This window comes from Sapajus apella, unplaced genomic scaffold (assembly GCF_009761245.1).
Source record: "Sapajus apella isolate SASKATOON/1434 unplaced genomic scaffold, GSC_monkey_1.0 scaffold89, whole genome shotgun sequence".
In the NCBI taxonomy this organism is placed as follows: Eukaryota; Metazoa; Chordata; class Mammalia; order Primates; family Cebidae; genus Sapajus; species Sapajus apella.
In genome coordinates, this window is record NW_022437029.1 from 2,880,874 (window position 1) to 2,904,135 (window position 23,262).

The window sequence follows — 23,262 nt, forward strand, 5'->3', positions numbered from 1 at the left end:
AAGTGGTTCAATCTGCAGCCTCAACCTCCTGGGCTCAAACAATCCTCCCACCTCAGCCTCTGAAGTAGCTGGGACCAAGGCACGTTGCCACCAAGCCCAGCCAATTTATTTTTTTCTTTTTGGTAGAAACAGGGTCTCACTGTGTTGCCGAGGCTGGTCTTGAATTTCTGGGCTCAAGCGACCCTCCTGTCGTGGCCTCCCGAAGTGTGGGAATTACAGGCATAAGCCACTGCACCTAGCCTGCTCATGTATTCTTAAGCTCACAACTCCACGAGGCAAACATCCTGGACTATCTATCATTGCTCTTCACAAAGAAAACTAAGACTCACAGAGGTAAACTAACTTGCCCATACTCCTGCAGCATAAGTGTGGCAGAGTAAGGATTTAGATTCAGGCTAAACTACCTAAATCCAAAGCCAGATACTTCCTTACCACCCTCTATATTATCTCAAGAAATGATTCATAAAATAATCTTAATCACAATTCTGCTGTATAAAAGTAATTTTCAAAGTGTCATATAAACATAATGCAAACAACTCAAAATAATGCTTTTAAACATTCAAGTAGTACAGAATGCATAACCCAAATATCTACCAAATGCTTTCATACAATAACAAAATTTCTCATTTTATTCCCATTTATAGAACTAATTAATCATAGTTCTTTGAAGCATTCAGAATTAAATAACCTTCGGGTAACAAGGCCAAGGCATGACATAAGGAATCTAATATCTATTATTCTGAAATATTTCATAAATAGCAAAAAGCATTTTTTGACTAAAAGTTCATAGGAATACATCAAACTCAGTAAAACAAAACAGAAAAAAACCCCACATAGAGTGTCTCTCACTTTCTAGGACAGAACCATGAGCTTCCTTCTATATCTGTTTCCACAGCTATAAATTAAAGTATAGTATTAATCTGAGGTCTCTCACCATAAAAAAAATCCTATATTCTGTAAAAGGAACTAAAACTTCAAACCAGATACTAATTTATAATGACTTGCACAGTCTGCTACTAGGTGTGCATTTGTTTTTGATGACAAGAAAAATACTAAAAAACAAAATACAATTAATGAATATACGTAGATATGAAATAATCTCACTAAAAGTTTACCACTGTAATTATAACAGCTGTCAAAATTAATTAAAAAATCATTATGATGCAAGCTTTTAGAAATTAACAATTGCTCTTATCGAATCAATTTCATTCTTACAGGAGTTTAAGCACTGAATAGATGTTTATATTAACACAGTTCAAAACTTCAACTGATAAGGTCTATGTGAGGAATGAATGCTCAGAATCCCAATCATCTTACTGTTTAAATTTTCTGAAAATTTTCAGTCAGCCACAACTAAATCTAATTGTTTAAAAAAAAATTTAATAAATAAGCTTTCTACGTTATGCTTACTGTAACTTATATGACTTGACGTTCTTGGAGACTTTTATGAGAACTTTGTATTGACCAGAAATAGCAATAATAGGGTAAGAGCAAAATGATCAAGGCATGACTGTTTCTTAAGAAAACAATTTTAGTAAGTATCTACCTGTGTCAGTTACAACAAGTGCAGACCTGCCTGTTTTCATTTTTTTTAACTTTTCCCTTCCTGGAAAGATACCATTACTTTGCCTTTGTAGGGTATTGACAAACTCAGTCAATTCACACTTCCACATTGATATGTGATGCAGTCTTGAATGAGAATAGAAATTTGAAATAAAATTGCAGTCTGAAGGTTTGGATGGCACTGAAGGTGCTGCCTTGCTAAGAGGAGATACTGAAGAAGTGCTTTTTGTGCTTGAAGGCCCCTGAACAGTGGAGTGGTGAGCACCATTGATTTTAGTGTTACTGTGCAAAGGTGATAATGAGAAAGAATTAGTTCTGTGTGGATTCCGCAAAGCATCTGTGTTCCCGGTGTTTTGCTGCAACTGCTGCAGAGTGCAGTCTCTGAAATCAGTGCTGCTCTTCTCAGCCTTCTCCTCCTCCTGGGAAGAGTCCAGAGAAAGTCTGCTGGCAACACTGTTGCCCATGGGCACCAAGCAATCCTGTGTCTTTAAGGCACCATTAGAGCTATGAGTGTGTCCATTAAAAATGGTAGTGCTGCCTCTGGGGTGCGGAATTCCATTCTGTTTCCTTCCCGGAGAGGTTTGCTCCAGATCCACAAAACTAAAATCAGTATTTTCACCTTCTTCATTCCAGCTGTTCATTCCATTGACTCTGACTTCATTTTCTGTCTCAATCTTCTTAACAATGTGATTTCTAAAGCAGGAAAAAAATTTTAAGTTAATAATGTCTGACTTTTAGGTTAAAACAATTTTTTCATTTCAACATTTTCTTAGTGGTACATACTTTCGTATTTCCCTCTTTAAAAATTGGGAATTGCCAGGCATGGTGACTCACGCCCAAAATCCCAGCACTTTGGGAGGCAGAGGCGAGTGGATCACAAGGTCAGCAGTTCAAGACCAGCCTGGCCAAGATGATGAAACTCCGTCTCTACTAAAAATACAAAAAATTAGCTGGCGTGGTGGTGAGCGCCTATAATCCCAGCTACTCTAGAGGCTGAGGCAGGAGAATCGTCTGAACCCAGGAGGGCAGAGGTTGCAGTAAGCTGAGATTGCGCCACTGAGCTCCAGCCTGGGCAACAGAGCAAGACTACATCTCAAAAAAACAAAAACTGAGAATTATTATATTGAATATTGACAATTTAAAAAAACCCTGAAAATTAAACCACAAACTTTATATTCTGATTTGACAAAAGATCATTATTTGCAAAAGCAGCAAGGTAACTAGAAAAATTCTAGAATATTAACAGCCCTTTGGGTGTTGGTTTTTGTTTTTTTTCATTTTTACTTCAGATAGTCCCAAAGAAGAAATGCAACGGAATCTTTCTCATAGCTGAAAAACCCAAAAAATTTTCCAATGATTTTTCCCATAAAAAATTAATTGGAATATATAAGTTTTAAATACCCAGTTCTAAAGCACAATGCTTTGGCATTTACTACGAGGTCAATAAATATCTGCTGAATATACTACAAATAACTTACATAAAAATGGATTTAAAAACCTTACTTAAATTCGTATTCCTAGTTTTAGTTTTTATGAAAGGTACTATTCAACACATTAAATCCAATATGAAACCAGTGGTTTCGGTAAGGAAAAAACTGACTATATTGATTAACCTATTAATGGAGCTAACTGTTGCACAAGTAGACAAAAAGTTAAGAGTCATGTCAACGTGTGGGGTAATTCAGTAAAATTTATACCTAGAAAAATGAGGACATTTGGCCTTATTGACAAGGGAAATTGTACTTCATTTCTAAGAAAAGCATACTTAGATGCCAGGGTGTACAAGGCAATTTGTACCAAGTTGCTTTATGACAGCTTTACAAATGCAGAACCTATGACAAATGCTATGCTAAAGTCACATCCTGGCTCCTCTAGAAGTTTGTTTAGTAATACACTTCAAGAGAATCATTTAAGTAACAAAAACCAAAACATGAATTACAAACAGTTATTTATTCTACTTAGAAATGTCCACATGTCCACAGCATTAATTCAATTACCATATATGCTCCAGATGACGGGCTACCCTACAGAGTAGTAAGGCACAGGAGAAATTACCACAGTATTACCAGGTTTCACCTAAAGCCCCTCATCCTAATACTAACTTGGTTTATTAGTAATGAGAACCTGACTACACAGAAAAGTCCCACAAGCTGGATGACCAACCCATTTCTGGATTAGCTCAGGCTCTGGCTAACCATTGCATGGAATGTGACAGGCAACTCTGAGTAGATCACATCCTCACAGATGATCATGCCAGTGAAGGGGAAAAAGACAAACTGGATATGATTAAAAGAAAAAAGAAAATCTAGTATGTCACACGCAGAGAAAGTCAGCCCCTGAGATGAAAAGGGAACAAGAAGTCACCAAAGCCCATTTCAAAGAAATGTACAAAAGGTAAATCTAATAGGTAATTTCTTCCTAAAAGTGTCACCAAGAAGATTTTGAAAAAACGTATCTATTTTCTACTTTTATTAGTGTGGGTAAGAAAAGATAAAGCTGTGTATTCTGTGAAAAGGTTTTCAGGGATTACTTGCTATATACACCCTGACAGTACATTAAAAAAATTAAAAGCTAGGCCGGGCACGGTGGCTCAAGCCTGTAATCCCAGCACTTTGGGAGGCCGAGGCGGGTGGATCACGAGGTCAAGAGATCGAGACCATCCTGGTCAACATGGTGAAACCCCATCTCTACTAAAAATACAAAAAATTAGCTGGGCATGGTGGTGCGTGCCTGTAATCCCAGCTACTCAGGAGGCTGAGGCAGGAGAATTGCCTGAACCCAGGAGGCGGAGGGTGCGGTGAGCCAAGATCGCGCCATTGCACTCCAGCCTGGGTAACATGAGTGAAACTCTGTCTCAAAAAACAAACAAAACAAAACAAAACAAAACAAAACAAACAAACAAACAAAAAAAACAAACAAAAAAAATTAAAAGCTTTAGGTAACATGAAAAAAATTTGAATATGCTTATGAGTACAAGTTAAATAAAAATGACAACAAAATTACAGAAGGCAGTGATACTGGATCCTCTCAGACTAATTAGACTCCTGGTCATTTGGAAAAAAATATATATATATCCAACTCCCAAGGCAAGCAATTTAATAAATAATGAGAAGGTTAATCATAATGAACCACCTGATATACAAGGTAAGGCAATCCACCAATTAACTGTGAAACCAATTTATCCAGGATTGCAATTAAAGCTTAAATCAACCTTAAAAAAAAAAAGCCACATGGAATAAAGTCTAGATTAACTCTCAATTCTAAAACCAAGGGTCACCAGTTAAACTTCCATTTATGTAAAATATTTACATATTTAGAATTGCAGTTATGAATTTTGAATTTTTCAAAAATAATCTAGAAATGTTAACATTTTTGTTGACTTTCTATGCATGGAACACAATGAAAATACAGTTAGGTCAGTGTTTGAGAATGCAATGTAGCATATTACTTGTGACGAAATAATTACTTTCATGAAAATCCATTAAAAAGCTTACTAATAATAAAGATCCACTAGTTTAACATGAGAAACTAGTATAAGTATAAAAACTTATTTATATTTATGAAATTTTCATCATAAAAATAATTTTCAGATAAGACACTCACACACACATATTTCATTAAGTTTATTGTAAGTGAATGGCCAGGGTTCATATCTCCTTCTGTCTGTCTGTAACAGAGCAGGGGCCATGCTCACTGCTAAAAACTAGCTTTGCAGTAATTCCCAACTAGACAAACTTACACCCTGTTGTTGAGCTGTTTGGCTATATTGCTTGGACCTGGCACAGGATCTTCAGGTCTGCATACAGGATTAAAGCTGAGACCTTTCTGCACACTGGACTGCTTGGTGTACAGCTGATATGGAATGTAGGAGAGGAGGCGTCCAGCTTTGATGCTGAAACAAAAAAGCAACACCAATTTAGAGTTCCATACTTGGTGACAATGAGTCTCATGAAAAAAATTAATATCCTTAAACATACAGTATTTCACCAACAACAGGCCATCTGTTTTCCTACTTTATTCCTTCTTGCTCAGTTTTAGTGGTCCCAATACAATATGATCTTAGAGTGGGATGAGAAAAACTCCAATCACAGAGCTGAACTAGTTAATATTTTAATCCTCACGACTTTAATATTTACCACTATTCCCCCTGTCCACAGTTAACAGAGAATCATTAAGAATTCCTCAAAACCTCATCTCACATATTAAGCTTTTCCAAGATAAGTAAACAGAGTAAGCATTCTCAATTTTCAAATTCATGTCAGAAACTATAAAATAAAAATACAGGACAAAATAAGGAATCTCAACTTCAAGAGTAATAAATAATTTATACTATCTTTATATGTATAAGAGCCAAGGCCATTTGAAGATACGAACTCTACAAAGGCCGAAGCTACCACGTACATCCTCATAACATACCACACATCACTACTCAAATCCAGGGGAACACCAGTATTATAACACTAAGTGGTATTAGCTCCCTAATGTCTGCTTCCTTTTGTACTTCAGAACTAAAACTAATTTGATTGCAGCATCTTAAACTGGTGTTTTCTTGCTAATAAACTCAATTATATATGGCTACTCTACCTTTAAAATTATCATTTCACTTCAAATTTGAAATAACCAACCAACATACTTATACTATCAGCCAAATTTCAAAACAAGCTCCTTTAATATTAGAAAATATTTCAAAACAACTTCTGGATTTTAAACCTAAAATATATACCACAGAATCATCCCTTAGTTATTTAGGAAAAAGACTGATAAATAACATGATAAAAATACTTTTCGTATTGTCTCATAAATCCAAGACTTTTTTTTGACATTTTCATTTAAACAGCACCTCACAAAACTTTTTTAAAAATAATAATCATTTAAGAAATGACTGAATTGGCTTACAGAAAACCAATGAAAAATACTGAATCAACAAGTATGAATACAAGAAAACAGATTCTAAAAATGGAACTATATATGATACAGAGTATGTCCTTTATATAATTATGTCAATATGTATTTAATAATTCTACCTAAAATACCTTAAACTATACCAAATGCTATAACTACTAAATTATGATAGTAAAGAACACACTATACTAGTCACGAGACATGTATCCAAATGGATTTATTAGCAGGCTAAATGTTTTATCAAAATTTCTGCTTATATTCAGATATTAGAATCAAAATCCTAAAATTAGACTATTTTTTAGTTTATTCTTCCTCAAACCAATTTTTCTTCCTTTAATAGTTGGTCTCAATTGCCTAACGATAAATCTTTGTTCTATGGCATTATGTATACTCCTAATAATCCCTGCTTATCCACTTATCTATCCACAGACATATAGACAGAAACATTGTCTAAAAGCATATTTGTATAAGACCTTTTTAAAAATCTCTCTGGGATTAATTTCTCACATTTACTAATTTCCCCTCTTGTCCTAAGCACAAAGGAACTATACTGACATTTTCTACTATTCTTTCAAAACCAAAAGGAGAGAATAATAAAATTTATCTTTATCCAAAAGATATTACTACACAGTTTCCTTATATGCTGAATTTTTTTCATGTACATTGAAAATATATTCTGATGTGTGTGTATATACACACACACACACACACACACACACACACACACACACACGAGAAAGAGTTTACAATCTATACAACGAATCAAAACATAGTCATAGCAAGCGAAATATTCATCTATTTTGGGAAGTCTCACTCTTGCTTTGTCCTATGGCCTCTGTGTTTAGGCAGAACACAAAAACACAAGGGAAATGGGAAAAAACAACTCATGAGAGATAAAACTGCAATCAACTTTTATTTAAATGAGTTGAATAAGCACTCTAATATTTACACTGAATGTGATCAGAAATCAAGGTTTTGGCTCATATGTGAGCACATGACAAACATGCGTAAAATGGTTTGGGAGTTTAGAAAGAAGATAAACTGAAAGTCCTACTAGTAGATACCATTGAGTTGGTATGAACGGAAACAAATTATCATTCTGTTTCAACTCACAACAGATCTATGTGACCATCTAATCACAGCATAAACAAACACAAAAAACCCACAATCCAAGGTTCCCAATCTACAAGGATCAACACAAAATCGAGAACAAAAAACAAGACCAATTTTTAAATTATGCTCCATGACTCTCCTCAGGCTTGATGGACCAGTGGGGTATGTGATAGCAGCTTCTCATTATGTATTCTGCATTTCAAATTTCAATGTAAAATTGTCTCAAGACAAAGACTGTGACAAAAGTTTTTAGAACCATTACTTTTAATACACTATCTATAAGTATGAGATTTACAAAACAAAGGTTTTAGTAAAATAATTTCATACTTTAATATACACAGGCTTCTCATTAAAGGACTCCCTTGCTTCTTAAAAGTCAGGGCCCTATAATCATGCCTACATTACCTCAGATCTAATGACACAAACACAGACATCAGGGAATTGGAATGAAAGCAACACCGCACATACTTAAAAGTGGCAGTTCCTTTTCAAACTGCTCGAATAAAAACAAAAACTAATTATACAGAATAACATGTATCATTTATTAAATAGCCAATACGATGTTAAGATTTTTAAGTATAATAAAATCTCATTAAAACACAGCTAAAAAGAGATCAACCAGGGATTAGAGTGTGAATAAAAAACAGTGTCATGATTTAACCAAAAGGATTCCATGTTACAATGACATAATGAACTCTTGGCATTTAAAACATATGCCAACATTGATCCATTTCCACATGGGCCAACTCATCTATAACAAGCTTAAATAAATGGTAAAGGAGGAAACAAACAGGATTCAGAACGCCTGGACACTAAATCCTGCTCTGTTCTTGGGCAAATCAGTGAACCCTACTGGCCCTGTCTCCTCAAATACAAAATGAGGCCAATAGGATATATAATCATGCTGTCCAAAGTCACTTTCAATTATTTAAAGACAAATAATTAAGCCTCACTCCAGACTAAGATTAAATCCATTAAAGTGAATTTTAAAACATGTAACTATCTAAGTTGTTTCTTCCATTTATTTATCTCCCTAGCTGCATTTGGCCAAAAGAACACATTCAAAGAAAACAACTGTAATGGAAAATACTATTTTCTTTTTTTGAGATGGAGTCTTGCTCTGTCACCCAGGCTGGAGTACAGTGGCATGATCTCGGCTCACTACAACCTCCGCCTCCAAAGTTCAAGCGATTCTCCTGCCTCAGCCTCCTGAGTAGCGGGATTACAGGAATGTGCCACCATGCCTGGTTAATTTTTGTGTTTTTAGTAAAGATGGGGTTTCACCATCTTGGCCAGACTGGTTCTGAACTCCTGACCTCGTGATCCACCTATATCAGCCTCCCAAAGTTCTGGGATATAGGCGTGAGCCACCACGCCCAGCTGGAAAACACCATTTTCTAAGTAAATCAAATCCCCCCAGCAAGAGCCCTTTCCCCTCAACTCTCCTGTCCACAGAAATCTCCCATTCCCTCCAAAGCCTACCTATTGCCCCCAGAAAAAAAAATTCTAGTCCTAGTGACAACACAGCTCAACTATGTGATACACCTTCATATATGGAAAACTTCTCAGTCCTTTGAAGAGACACATACCTAAAAGCTATTTTAATCAATACTATATCATGGATAGATAGTGGCTAGGTCATGAGACCACAGTGCAAAGGAAGGAATCAGTGGGTTGTTCTAGGAACTAATCTTTGACTTTATCCCTCAAGGTTTAAAGAATCCTTAATATGTAAAATATATTTGACTTTCTAAAGGTAGTAACATATTTTTGAATTTTCAGAATTTTCTAATAATTGTTAACGTTACAGAATGAAAATAAAATAACAGTAGCTTCTTATATATTATACCTCTACAACATGCCAGGCACTGTGCCAGGTTATATGCACAAACAATTTTTATTTCTCAAATACCACAGTAGGTATTAGCCTTCTTTCACAAATGAGGAAACAGGTTCTTCGTGACTGCGTAAAGCTGCTTTTATTTTTTTTTTCCCGCAAGACGGAGTCTTGGTCTGTCTCCCAGGATGGAGTGCGGTGGCACAATCTCAGCTCACCAGAGCCTCTATCTCCTGGGTTCAAACGATTCTCCTGCTTCAGCCTCCCACATAACTGGAATTACAGGTGCAAGCCACCACTCTCAGCTAATTTTATTTTTAATAGAGACAGGGTTTTACCATGTTGGCCAGGCGGTCTCGAACTCCTGAGCTCAGGTGATCTGCCCGCCTCAGCCTCCCAAAGTGATAGGATTACGGGCGTGAACCACCATGCCTGGTCAAGCATAAAGTTTCTAAAATTATATCAGGTTATATGGATACTGAACTGCCGAGTTTAGTCCCCAGAGCCCAGGCGCAACCTTTTCCACTATGTTGTTTCTCTCCATGAATTTATGCAGCTAAATACACTAGACAAAGGAACTGAGTTAATACTTAATTTCTGGAACAGTTAATGGAGGGTGTCATAATTAGTAAAAGCAAGAACTAGAAAAAAGAAAATTCGGCAACTCAAAGAGATAAACAGTCTCTCGTATACTGATTATAATCTATCCATACATAAAATTATTATTAATATTTTTACTTCTATCTTTTATAAATCAGCAATTGCTCACATGTATTGTATACTGCATGCCATTAAAAAATATAAACCACTTAAGTTCTGGCTCATCCCTCAGGTTTCAGATGACATATTTAAATGTAGAAGTCAATATGAATGGCCACCACTGATTTACAATTTATCATTTCCAAACCAACAGCAGAGGAACCACAATATAATCATTAAAAAACAGCAAATGATATTCCAAACTCTACTCCCTACTTTTCCCCTAGTCCCAGCATTCCAGGTCCACATTATCTTGATGTATTAACATGCTAAAAACCTATATAATAGACAACATGATACAATTTATTCATAGTGCTCAGTCTCTCTCTCCCAACAGAATATAAACTCCATGAGGTAGTGAAGGGATCTTTTTGTTCATTGTTATTTCTCAAAAACAAAGAAGACTGCCTACTCTATCAGAGGTGCACAAATATTTATTGAATCACATGCTTGATCCACTTTCTCCCATAACGGCTTTCTGAGTCATCACCCCTAATTCCTCGCAAAAACATTATCATACTACTTTTATTAGAATGCCAAATCCTAAGCTATAGAATCATCAATGTGAGGTTAAAGAGTAGTGTTAAGACATTATTTTTTACCTTGTCAATTAGGAGGTAATACATAGGAGATAGTTACATATTTTTAAAAGAAATAAAAAGGACAGGTGCAGTAGTTGTAGTCCCAGCACTTTGGGACACCAAGGGTGGAGGACTGCTTAAGTTTGAAACCAGTCTGGGCAACACGGGAAACTCACCTCTACAAAAAATACAAAAAAAAAAAAAATCAGCCAGGTGTAGTGGTGCATGCCTGTAGTCCTAGCTACTCGGGAGGCTGAGGTGGGAGGGTTGCCTGAGCCTGGGAGGTTGAGGCTGTAGTCAGCCGTGATTGTGCCACTGCACTCTAGCCTGGGCAACAAAGCAAGACCCTTTCTCAAAAAAAAAAAAAAAAAAAAAAAAAAGACAAGACAAGAAAGTTTTCTAATTTTTAAAGACTTATTAATTTAATTAAATTTAATAAAAAATTAAACTTACCTTTCCACAATCCATTCTGGTCGAATTACTTTCTCCCCCTTTAATTCTTTGATTTTGGCATTAGGAAGATTTGTGGCAATAATGTGTGTTGTTTTGGATCTGGAATAATATACATGGTATTGACCTCCATGCAACATCATTAGTTTTCTCAATTCCTCAGCAGAAGGATCTGTAAAATTTATATTAAAATATATTAAGAGTCTTAAGTATAAGAAAGTAGAATCCTAGTCAATAACTCCTTAAACAGGCCAACTTAAAGAATACCATTGGCTCACCTTCTCCTTGGCTGTGTTGCTAGTAAGCAAAGCTAGGAGGTAAATCATAAAGTGAGAAAGCTATGTTGCTTTAGCACATCCTCCTTCCCTGGCTGCCAGACAGCCAACTAATGCAAAACCATCTAAGAAGTTCCTAGCAGAGCAAATAGAGACCTCAAGTAATGAATCAAATACTAATAACAGAACAAATATTTTTATAATTTTTACCATATTTAGCATATGACCTTGATATTATTATGATTTAATAAAATATCTTAAACAATCAAATAGTAAATATTATCCAGTTCCCTAATATAAAATGGCATCAAGGCCAAAAAATGAAGCCCAGCAATACAAAAAAGATTGCAGGCTGGGTGCAGTGGCTCATGCCTATAATCCCAACACTTTGGGATGCAGAGGCAGGCAGATCACCTGAGGTGGGGAGTTCAAGACCAGCCTGACCAACATGGAGACACTCCATCTCTACTATAATACAAAAAATTAGCCGGGCATAGTGGTGCATGCCTGTAATCCCAGCTATTTGGGAGGCTGAGGCAAAAGAAATGATTGAACCTGGGAGGCAGGGGTGGCAATTAGCCACGATCGTGCCATTGCACTCCAGCCTAAGCAACAACAGCGAAACTCCATCTCAAAACAAAACAAAAAGATTGCAAACCCAAAAACACCTTTTTTTAAAAAAAATTTTGCTTCAAATGATTATTCTTAATAAAACTACAGAAAATATCTTAAATATTGGAAGCATTTTAAGAAAATATCTTAATCAATTATGACTTATGCTTCCCCCAATGAGAAATGTCTGATTCACCAAAGTCATATTATGACCTGCATTACTAGCATCACATTAATCATCACTGTTTTCTTTCTTTCACCTATCATCCTAATGAATGCTCTCACACCTCCCCTAACAACAGCTGTACCCAGAGGGAGTTTCCACATGTGGCTTATGTATCCATTTTGCTATTAAAAGATTTTCCTGACAGGTCACGGTGGCTCATGCCTATAGTAATCCCAGCACTTCGGGAGGCTAAGGCGGGCAGATCATGAGATCAAGAGATCGAGACCATCCTGGCCAACATGGTGAAACCCCATCTGTCTCTACTAAAAACACAAAAATTAGCTGGGCATGGTGGCACACGCCTGTAGTCCCAGCTGCTCAGGAGGCTGAGGCAGGAGAATTGCTTGAACCTGGGAGGCGGAGGCTGCAGTGAGCTAAGATCGCGCCACTGCACTCCAGACTAGCAAGAGAGCAAGACTGTCTCAAAAAAAAGATTTTCCTTAATCCCAAGCAATATAGGTCCAAGTATTTAAATGAACATTTTCATTATGACAACAATTAGGTGAGCTTTAGTTTCTAGAAGATTAAAAAACTAACAGCATATACTGTCAAGACATACCAGCTTTATCTAATTCACAGCACAGAATTTGACATTATTGATGACAAATATTAGCATTATTCAGTAGAAAACATAATGCAAGTCACATAAATAAAAATCTTCTAGTAGCCTCATTAAAAACAGTGAAAAGGTAAAATTAATTTTATTCAACCCAACAGATCCAAAATATTATTTCAACACATAATCAATAGAAAAAATCTGAGATATTTACATTCTTTTTCTTAAGTCTCTGGAATCCAGTGGGTATTGTATGTTTACAACACATCTTAATTTAGAATAGCCACATTTCAAGTGCTTAATGCATGTTACTAGTGGCTACCACAGTGGGCAGTATCATACAAAGAGATTTAAAAGCATACTTTTAAATAAAATAAATTGAAAATTCATAATGGAAAATTTTCAGGGTTAAGTTTAAAAAACTGAACACAGTGGAAATTAAACAGCTAGCCAGTTCACAATCTACAGTTTAGTTTCTTTCTCTCATACTGAAGTACCTGGCTGATCTTATAAAATAACAGTGAGAAATACCAAAAGGCTAGCAAATCCAATGAAACCACAGAAATCTAAAAAATTACTTTGCAAGTTCATCTATAACTTTCCTAAACTAATTCCATTTAATGACTTAAACAGAAAATGGTTGTCCTTTACTGAATAAAAAAAATGTCAAGGACACATTAACTTTCCATATACATACTCATAAAATACTCTCCCCTCTACTAGTTGCTCTTTGAAAACTAATTACTCCGGAAATTTGGAACTGGAAAATACATTGCCCTTCTACTAGATGAAGTTAAGAGGGCTCTCTGAAGTTCACTTTTGAAAGCTCTTACATATTCTTCAGTGTGAAGTGAAGCATGAAAACCAATCTAGTTAAAAGGTAATATCACATAAAATGTGGAGTAAGACTGATCTGAGTTTAATCTTAGCTTTCACACTCCTGAGTTGTGTGACTTTGGAGAAGTTATTTAACTTCTTTAGGCTTTCTCCTCTTTCTCCATAAATAAATAAAGCTGTTAAAATGAAATGAGTCTGGCACATAGAAAGCACTGAATATGAAAACTGCTATTATTATAAACTATGATCACACTAGAACTCCTTTCAAGAAATGTATATAACCCCAGGTTCCTGCCCTAGACTCTATAAAAAAAAAATGACAGAAGACAATATACATAGGCTAGCACATGGTGGCCCTAAGTTTCAACAAAAACAGACCTGCCAATAGTGATCATGGACAGTAGCCTGGAACCGCTTTGTCAGGCTCAACTGCCTGGCATGCTAACTCCTGGCATGCATGGTAGCTAGTGGCTACCCCTTTTTGATTTTTTTTTTAATTTTTATAACAGTATTTCTCTCTGGTTCTATTTCTCAGTACTAGAACATACTCCCTTATTACAAGTCCAAAAGAATATACACGGTAACTGCAGATTTGCATAATAAATTCATTTTTGTATTTAACACTCTCCTTTAATTCAGCAGATGTGTGGTTAATTGGAAAAAAAACTGAGAGCCAAGCACAGTGGCTCACGCCTGTAATCCCAGCACTTTGGGAGGCCAAGGCCGGCAGATCACTTGACCTGAGGAATTCGAGATCAGCCTGGGCAACAAAGCAAAACCCTGTCTCTACAATATACAGAAAAAAATTAACTAGTTGTGGTGGCATGCACATGTAGTCCCAGCTACTAGAGAGTCTGAGGTGGATGCCTTGAGCCAGAGAGGCAGAGGTTGTGGTAAGCTGAGACTGCACCACTGCACTCCAGCCTGGTTGACAGAGCCAGACTGTTTCAAAACACCACCAAAAAAAAAAAAAAAAAAAAAAAAAGGAAAAGAAAAAAATGGGGAGATAATATCCAACACCATGAAAGCTATATGACATTAAACACAGTGTGACAAACTGCCTACAGAACCTATCCCTGCAGAGTACTATACCAGTTAACTTTCCCCCATAGCACTGATAATCTGAAATTACCATGTCAGTTTGTTTACTTGTTTTTTGTTTTTGTTTTAGATGGAGTTTCACTCTTGTTGCCCAGACTGGAGTGCAATGGTGCGATCTCGGCTTACCGTAATCTCCGCCTCCTGGGTTCAAGCAATTCTCCTGCCTCAGCCTCCCGAGTAGCTGGGATTACAGGCATGCACCACCACGTCCGGCTAATTTTGTATTTTTAGTAAAGACAGCGTTTCTCCATGTTGGTCAGGCTGGTCTCCAACTCCTGACCCCAGGTGATCCGCCCTCCTCGGCCTCCCAAAGTGCTGGGACTACAGGCAAAAGCCACCAAGTCCAGCCTGTTTACTTGTTTATTGTCTGATTCCCTGCTGGAACATATGCTCTTTGAGGTCAGGAACCTTGCCTATCAAGCACTTTCATATCCCTGTCACAAAGCAGGTGTTCAGCGGGTATTTGCTAAATTCATTAACATTCCCAATGCATCACAGACTCCTGCCTAGAATCCATCCTCCAAAAAAAGTGGAGTATAAGTGGCATCAATACTTTAAATCTCAAAACACTTACTCACTCATTCACAAATTAGAGAGGCCATGTAATGTATTAAGAGGACGGATCCCAAAACAAGAATGACTAAGTTCAAATCCTAGCTCCATCACCTGCTACTTATGTGGATTTCAGGCAAGTCATTTAACTTCTTAGAAACTGTTTTCTCATATGTAAACTGGGGATAATAATAGTGTCTCAGAGGACTTTTGTGGGAATTAAGAGCTAAAAATGATAAATTACTGAGAAAAGTGTCTTGCATATAGTAAGAATTATGTGTCAGCTCTTAACAATATTATCAGTATTATTTTTACCATCTCTTATCCCAAACCAGGAAGCAAGAAAGAGCTCTAGAACTAAGGCTGCTCTCTATTCACACAAAACATTCAATTTTGTAATTCATAATCCCTTCTACAAATCCTTCTCTTGTTGCTCACCCTTCAGTATATATTCTTTCAAGACTGTCCTTGATGTATTGGCAAAGAATAAGAACAGAAAATAAAAAATCAAAACAAAACAAAACTAGATTCAGGGAAATTCTATCCTCCAAATTTTTACAACCGATGTCACTGTTTTGAAATGTCAGAGTGAGTGCTTTTCTCCTCATTGTTCTTTTCGTTTTAATTTTTTAGAGACAGGGTCTGGTTCTGTCACCCAGGCTGGAGTGCAATGGCTCTGTCATAGCTAATTGTAACCTTGACCTCTTGACTTATGCTTCTAATTTGAAAGGTTTGGGAGGCTGAGGCAGGAGGTTCACTTGAGGCCAGAGTTTGAGACCAGCCTTGGGAACACACCAAGATCCTGTCTTAAAAAAAAAAAATTCAAAAATTAGCCAGGTATGGTAGCACACACCTCTAGTCCCAGTTACTCAGGAGGCTGAGGCAGGAAGATCCCTTGAGCTCAGGAGTTTGAGGCTGCAGTGAGCTATTACCAGTCCACTGCACAGAGCAAGACCTTATCGCAAATAAATAAATAAGTAAAGTTCTACAATACTCTACTATTAGTTTTATTTTGCAGAACATTCTATATGCAACTAAATTTGAGGTTTAAGTAAAACCAGACATAGTAAGTAACAACTGAAAGCACAGTAAAAGTAAATGGCATACACCATACAAGGACCACAATTTAGCCCACATTTAGGCCTAAAGCTCTACAAGTAAAACTCACAACAGCAAATGCCACCACATAACATCAAAATAGCCACATGAAGACCATTTGCATGTCTGTAGGCACAGCTTATAAAAAGTTTTGCTCATCTGGTTAAAACAAATTCTATAAACAAAACTTTTAAATATTGCACAAAAGCTTTCCTAGTTAGATCTCAATTGAGAAAACATTTACTATACGTACAATTTCATCCTGCATATCCAAAGAACCTGATTAAATGTTGGCTGTGCTATATAAATCAGAAAGAAGTGGGGTGAATGGCTGCTTATACCTCCTTTGGTCCCAACCATGGCAAGACCTTCATTATTTCATTCGAGTTTCACAATCCTATGAGTTAGAAAATATTGATGAGGAACTAGAGAAAAATTACTGTGCACACCCTTCTATCTTTGCACTCCTATCCGTCAGTTTCTGCAACAGTGATACTTACTCTCTTGACTCCTCTCACCCCTAACTACCTCAGACTTACCAACAAAGTCACCACAATCAACTAAAAGCCACTTAACACTCAACCAAACAGAAACTGAAGAAAAGTTTCAAATGCTTAGGTAACACATTTTTGAGTAACAACTAGGTGCAAATTTCACATCAAGTACTAGCAAAATTACAGGAGGTAGCATAAATTAGTACAGTAAGTCCTCTCCTATGTCAGAGGTTCATTTCTTCCATCTCTGATCTATAAGATCAGAGCCCCACAGGAAATGGAAGGAGAGATATTATATATTCACACAAAATAATATCTGGGAGGCATTTATTTCCAAAAAATTAGACTTGTCAACATTAAAGAGAATCTTCTACTAAATCACATTTGTATGTTCAGAAAACATCAATGTAAGATGTCAGCTTTCAAACAAATCCCTATCACTTGAAATATGTCTGTTATACTTGCATATTCCCTTGTTTTATTTTGTGAATTGTGCTAATGTATTTGTCCGCCTACCTCCACCTGCCTTTTCACAAACTTCAGCAGTGCCAAAATCACTAGACCTGGTCTTTTACCCACATACTAAAGGGTAGAAAATAATCTGAACACCTATTTCCATGTGAACTGTTCCAATCTCATACCACTAGAGTGTAACCACTGTCCAAAGGTCTGAAGCACTGACTTCCCTGGAAGCTTTCACAAAAAATAAACATGCCCAGAGCCTATCTCCAGAGATTACAATTCAGGCCTGGAATGTGGTCCATTCCTTAAGACTGACTTGACTTAGCATCTGAATGAAAATATTTTAACATTCTGATGTACAAACACAAAACCCTTTTATTTATTCACTCAACTAATATGTATTGAGCATCTACAATGTGCCAGGCAAGGTTCTAGGCACTGGAGATATGGCAACGAACAAGACTCAAGTCTGTGCCCCCGGTAGCACTTATATTACACTGAGGAGACAGAAATAAGCCATACAAGTAATACCAGTTCAGGTGCAAATAAATGCAATGAAGAGAAATAAAGTTGGATAAGGGGTTAGAGAGCAACTGGAGGACAAAGTACACCTATTTTGCAAAGTCAGGAAAAGTCCGTAAAAAGTAACATTTGAATGTAGATCTGAATGATGAAGACCTGAGGAAGCAGAAGGAACAGCAAATTTAAGGCCCTGAGGTGTTATCTCTAATCCATGTTTGGCCAGGGATTACTACATATAAAACAGGCTTCTTAGCTCTAAAGAACTTAATACAGAAATAAGACCTAACAACGTAAGACAAAACCCAGGTGTCAAAATAAAGGTTCCTAGTAATAATGTTATGAAATATACATACATATATAGGTATGTATACATATGTAACAATACTATGAACTTGCTTAAACAGGGAAGGAGGCAAACTAATTTTATCTGGATCTTAATGAATGAATATAATTCACAGAAGTGAGGAGAGAAGGAGTTTTTCATCAGAGGCGAAAGAACAAACAGAAACACAGAACTGTAAAGTAAAAAGACAAGTCTAGACTATCAAAGTAATCTTGTTGACCAAAACTTGAGAACATGAGGTTGAAAATGTAGGTTAGAATTAAGACTAGAAAGTCTTTCCCCATTTTAATGTGGAAAATGCCTGTCTATCTAAAACCAAGCTATAAATGTCAATTGCTTTATGAAGTGTTCACTCCCACTCCCAAAGGCAATTGTTTCCTCTCTTCTGTGGTGCCACTCACCTTTCTCTTTTCATGTCTAAGGCCTAGAGATTACTTTTTCATCACAAAATCCACATTCTCCATCAACTGCTATCTCTTTTGAAACACAGTTCCTAACCTACAAGCAGCAACCAAAATATATTTGTTCAATCAACTAAAGTAAAATAAAATGGGATGTAAGGTCTCTAAACTAGAAAATTCAACATAGTAAAGGCATCAATTCTCCCCAAACTGATCTTCAGGTTTAATGCAATTCCTATCAAAATCCCTGCAAGGGATTTTCTAGATAAATGATTTATTTTAATATTTATATAGGTCAGTTGCGGTGGCTCACACCTGTAATCCCAGCACTTTGGAGGCAGAGGCAGGCAAATCACCTGAGGTCAGGAGTTCAAGACCAGCCTAGCCAACATGGCAAAACCCCATCTCTACTAAACATACAAAAAAGAAAAAAAAAAAATAGCCGTGCGCCATAGCATGCGCACGTAATCCCAGCTACTTGGGTAGCTGGGGCACAAAAATTGCATGAGCCCAGGAGGCAGAAAGCGCAGTGAGCTGAGATCATGCCACCACTATACTCCAGCCTGAATGACAGAGCAAGACCGACTCAAAAAAAAAAAAAAAAAAAAAAAAAAAAAGACGAAGCGCTGTGCGCTGTGACTCATGCCTATAATTCCAGCACTTTGGGAGGCCGAGGCAGGTGGATCACAAGGTCAAGAGATTGAGACCATCCTGGCCAACACGGTGAAACCCTGTCTCTACTAAAAATAAAAAAATTAGCTGGGCGTGATGATGTGCACCTGTAGTTCCAGCTACTTGAAAGGCTGAGGCAGGAGAGTCAATTGAACCCCGGAGGAGGTTGCAGTGAGCTGAGATTACGCCACTGCACTCCAGCCTGGCAAGATAAGGAGACTTTGTCTCAAAAAAAAAAAAAAAAAAAAAAAAGAGAGAGAGAGAGGGGCATAGGGCCTAGAATAGCTGAAACTACCTTGACAAAGAAGAAACAAGTGAAAGCAATGACTCTACCTGATATCAAGGCTTACCACATAGGTACAACATTTGATATAGTGTGGTACTGGTAAAGGAATAGACACAAACATCAAGGGAACAGAACAGAGAACCCAGAAACAGATCCACCCAAACATCCCCAATTGACTGTGCTAGAGCAACTGGAAATCCACACGCAAACAAAAAACAAGCCAATTTTAAAACCTCAAAATGAAACAAGAACTTAAATGTAAAACTATTAAATTTTTAGGAAAAAATGTAGAAAATCTTTGGGATCTAGCAACAAAGCAAGTTCTTAGACTTGCAAACACAATACATAAAAGGAAAGATCAATATATCAGATCTCATCAAAATAAAAATGTTTGCTCTGCAAAAGATCATTTCAAGAGGCTGAAAAACTATAGACTGGGGAAAATATATGCAAACCACTTTTATGACAAAGGAGTAGTATCTAGAATATATAAAGAAATCTCAAAACTAAATAGTAAAAAAAAAACTAAATCGAATTAGAAAATGGGCAAAAACATGAAAAAACATTGCACCAATGGTGATGTAAAGATGGGAAATAAACACATGAATTGATGTTCAACATTACTAGCCACCAGGCAAATGCAAATTAAAACTACAAAGAGATACAACACATCTACTGAAATGGATAAAATGAATACCACTAAATGCTGGCAAGGAGAAAGGTGATCTCATACAAGGCTACAGGGAACATAAAATAGTACAACCACTTTTTTGGCAGTTTCCTACAAAACTAAAGATGTAACTGTTACCTGAACCAACAACTGTACTCTTATACTCTTACAAAAACTCATGCACAAATGTTCATAGCCAAAACCAAGAAATAACTCAGATGTTCCTAACGGGTGAAAGGTTAACAAACTGGTACATCCACACTATGAAATATAACTGAGCAATAAAAAGGAAACAATTTTGATGAACTGACAGAGAATTTATGTTCAGTGAAAAAAGCCATCCTGTATGTTTTATTTATATAACATTCTTGAAATGACAAAATTATAAAAATGGAGACCAGATTAGTAGTTGCCAGAAGTTAAGAAAAGGTGGAGAACAGAAGTGGGTGTGGCTATAAAAAGTAACATGAAAGATCTTTGTCCTGTGGAAATATTCTGTATATTAACTGTATCAATATAAATTTCCTAGTTGTGACATTATTTGCTAGTTTATTAGATGCCACCATTTTGGGAAATTGTGTAAAGGGTTCACAATATCACTATGTGCTATTTCATACAACTGCATGTGAATCTACAATTATCTAAAAAAAGTTTTAATTTAATAAATGGATGGGCCAGGAGTGGTGGCTCATACCTGTAACTGGACACTTTTAGAGGCTGAGGCAGAAGAATCGCTTGAGCCCAGGAGTTTGAGATCAGCCTGGGAAACATGGCAAGACCTCATCTCTACAAAAAATTAAAAAATTAGCTAGGCATGGTGATACACACTTGATGTCCTAGCTACGTGAAAGGCTGAGGAGAGAGGATGGCTTGAACCTGGGAGGTCAAAGCTGCAGTGAGCCGTGACAGTGCCACTGCACTGGGTGCCAGAGGGAGACCCTATCTCAAAACAAACAAATCAAACAGACAAAAAGGAGAGAAGGCAAAGAAGTCCATCTTAACAAGCAAAAAACATTTTTGGAGCCAGGTACAGGGAAGAATAGGTTGACAGGTGAACCATCAGTAGATAGGAGGGTCTTCTCTCCAAGTTCAAGTTCAATGTTAATTGGTTTGGAAAGAATGGGACCATAAAAGAGAGGCTCAGATGACAGACCCGGATTATTAAAGTCTGTGAGAAGCATTAAGAATTCACTGTAAAAGAAGGGACCATACCTTCTTTTACAGTGAAGGCTGCAACTCCCAGGTTTGCAAACTGCTCACTGGAATGAAGTCTCTTTCCTCCATATTCCTTTTCAGAGAACTTTTTTTTTGAGATGGAGTCTCCCTCTGTCACCAGGCTGGAGTGCAGTGCGCAATCTCGGCTAACTGCAACCTCCACATCCCGGGTTCAAGCAATTCTCCTGTCTCACCCTCCCAAGTAGGTGGAACTACGGGCACGTACCACCATATCTAGCTAATGGTTGTTATTTTTAGTAGAGACAGGTTTTCACCATATTTGTCAGGATGGTCTCAATCTCTTAACCCTGTGATCCGCCTGCCTTGGCCTCCCAAAGTGCTGGGATTACAGACATAAGCCACCATGCCTGGCCTGAGAACTTTCACAACAGCAATGAAAAAACTGACAAAGTCTGTAACTTTGGCGCTTACATGCTAATGGAGAAGAAAGATAATACAATAAAAAAATATAGAGAGGCATTCTACAAAATAGCTGGCCAGTATGCCTCAAAACTGTGAAATAAAGCTTTTTTTTTTTTTTTTAAATCAAAATCAAAACTGCACCACCTACTTGTCTTATTGTATCTAAAGTGTTCTTTACTTGCTAATTGTTAATGCTATTTTACATGTAAAGCTGTAAGTATGATACTAAAACTGAATTTTTCTAAAAATAAGGTTATTTTATAGCACCAGTTTGGATGTCTCTGTGAAATTCAGCAAAATAGAACTTTATTTGTACAGTTATAATAAAATCTTAGTAAAAACAGCAAAAATATTATCATCCCTATCCTAAAGGACAGAATAGATACGAACAGAAAATGTCTTATAGTCACACAAAAATTAATGATAAAAGCAGAATTAAAATTTCAGATTCTCAATCAAGAAAGTGATTACTGTAATATTCATTTTTCCTCCCTCACACAAAGAATCTCTTTTTCTTCCTCTTACATGAACAAGGGTCCTCTCTTGAACTAGAGACTTCCACGACTGGCTAATATAAGAACCAATGCCTATCTGTTTTCACTAACATTTTAAATTTTTCATAATGCATCTCAGGAAAGTCCACAGAGCTTGAATTTGTCAGGATTACCTAAGTAGAAACGTTAACAAGTTTTCTGCATGTGAACTTCCCAATGCGGTACCAGCATTTATTTTGAGATGATGTCCTTACACCAAACTCATCATCAATGATGCCTAATAAAACACTTCATTACAAGCAACCACCCTCCTCTTACTAACAGATAAATATACCAGTTAATTAATACTTGACTCCAATTCAAGAAATATGTCCTGAATGACTGTGTCCAGTCACTGTAGAGGCACCAAAGATACATTGATGAAAATGTAGCTCTTGTTCTTGTCCAGTAAACAGACAACTATGGAAAGGTCTAAAGAACTGTAAGATGCAAATTCATTCAGGTAGCCATAGCTCCAGAAGAGCGCAAGAAGTCACCTACATCAGTATGAAGACAGTCAAACTATAAAGGGGAAGTGAGGTATGGAGACCTGAAAGATAGCAGGTATCAGCCAGCTGAGAGCGGGACAGGATGTAATAGACTGACACAAATATTTAGAGCCACTCACTTCAAAATATACAATGAAATGAAAATAAGGCAAAGAATCTCCAAGAAAATAAAGTGAAAAATGTAGGCAGAACCTGATAACTGACAAGCACTAACTGACTTTACAGTTCAGAGAAAGATAAAAGTGAAGGTGGCCATATGGAAGCTCAGAA

The 23,262-nt window shown here is 36.8% G+C and overlaps 1 protein-coding gene across 10 annotated transcripts in view; it reads right to left on the reverse strand.

The window, feature by feature from the left end:
• REV1 (REV1 DNA directed polymerase) overlaps window positions 1-23,262 on the reverse strand; it is an 84,352-nt gene that overhangs the window by 35,463 nt on the left and 25,627 nt on the right. For 9 of the 10 annotated variants that reach the window (XM_032255443.1, XM_032255444.1, XM_032255439.1 and 6 more), the window contains 3 exons: window positions 11,209-11,377; window positions 5,303-5,455; window positions 1,547-2,256 (listed from right to left, as the gene is read on the reverse strand). In XM_032255443.1, the coding sequence (XP_032111334.1) occupies window positions 1,547-2,256; window positions 5,303-5,455; window positions 11,209-11,377 (1,032 nt within the window). The remainder of the gene's footprint in view (window positions 1-1,546; window positions 2,257-5,302; window positions 5,456-11,208; window positions 11,378-23,262) is intronic. The other variant, XM_032255442.1, reaches the window with a different exon arrangement.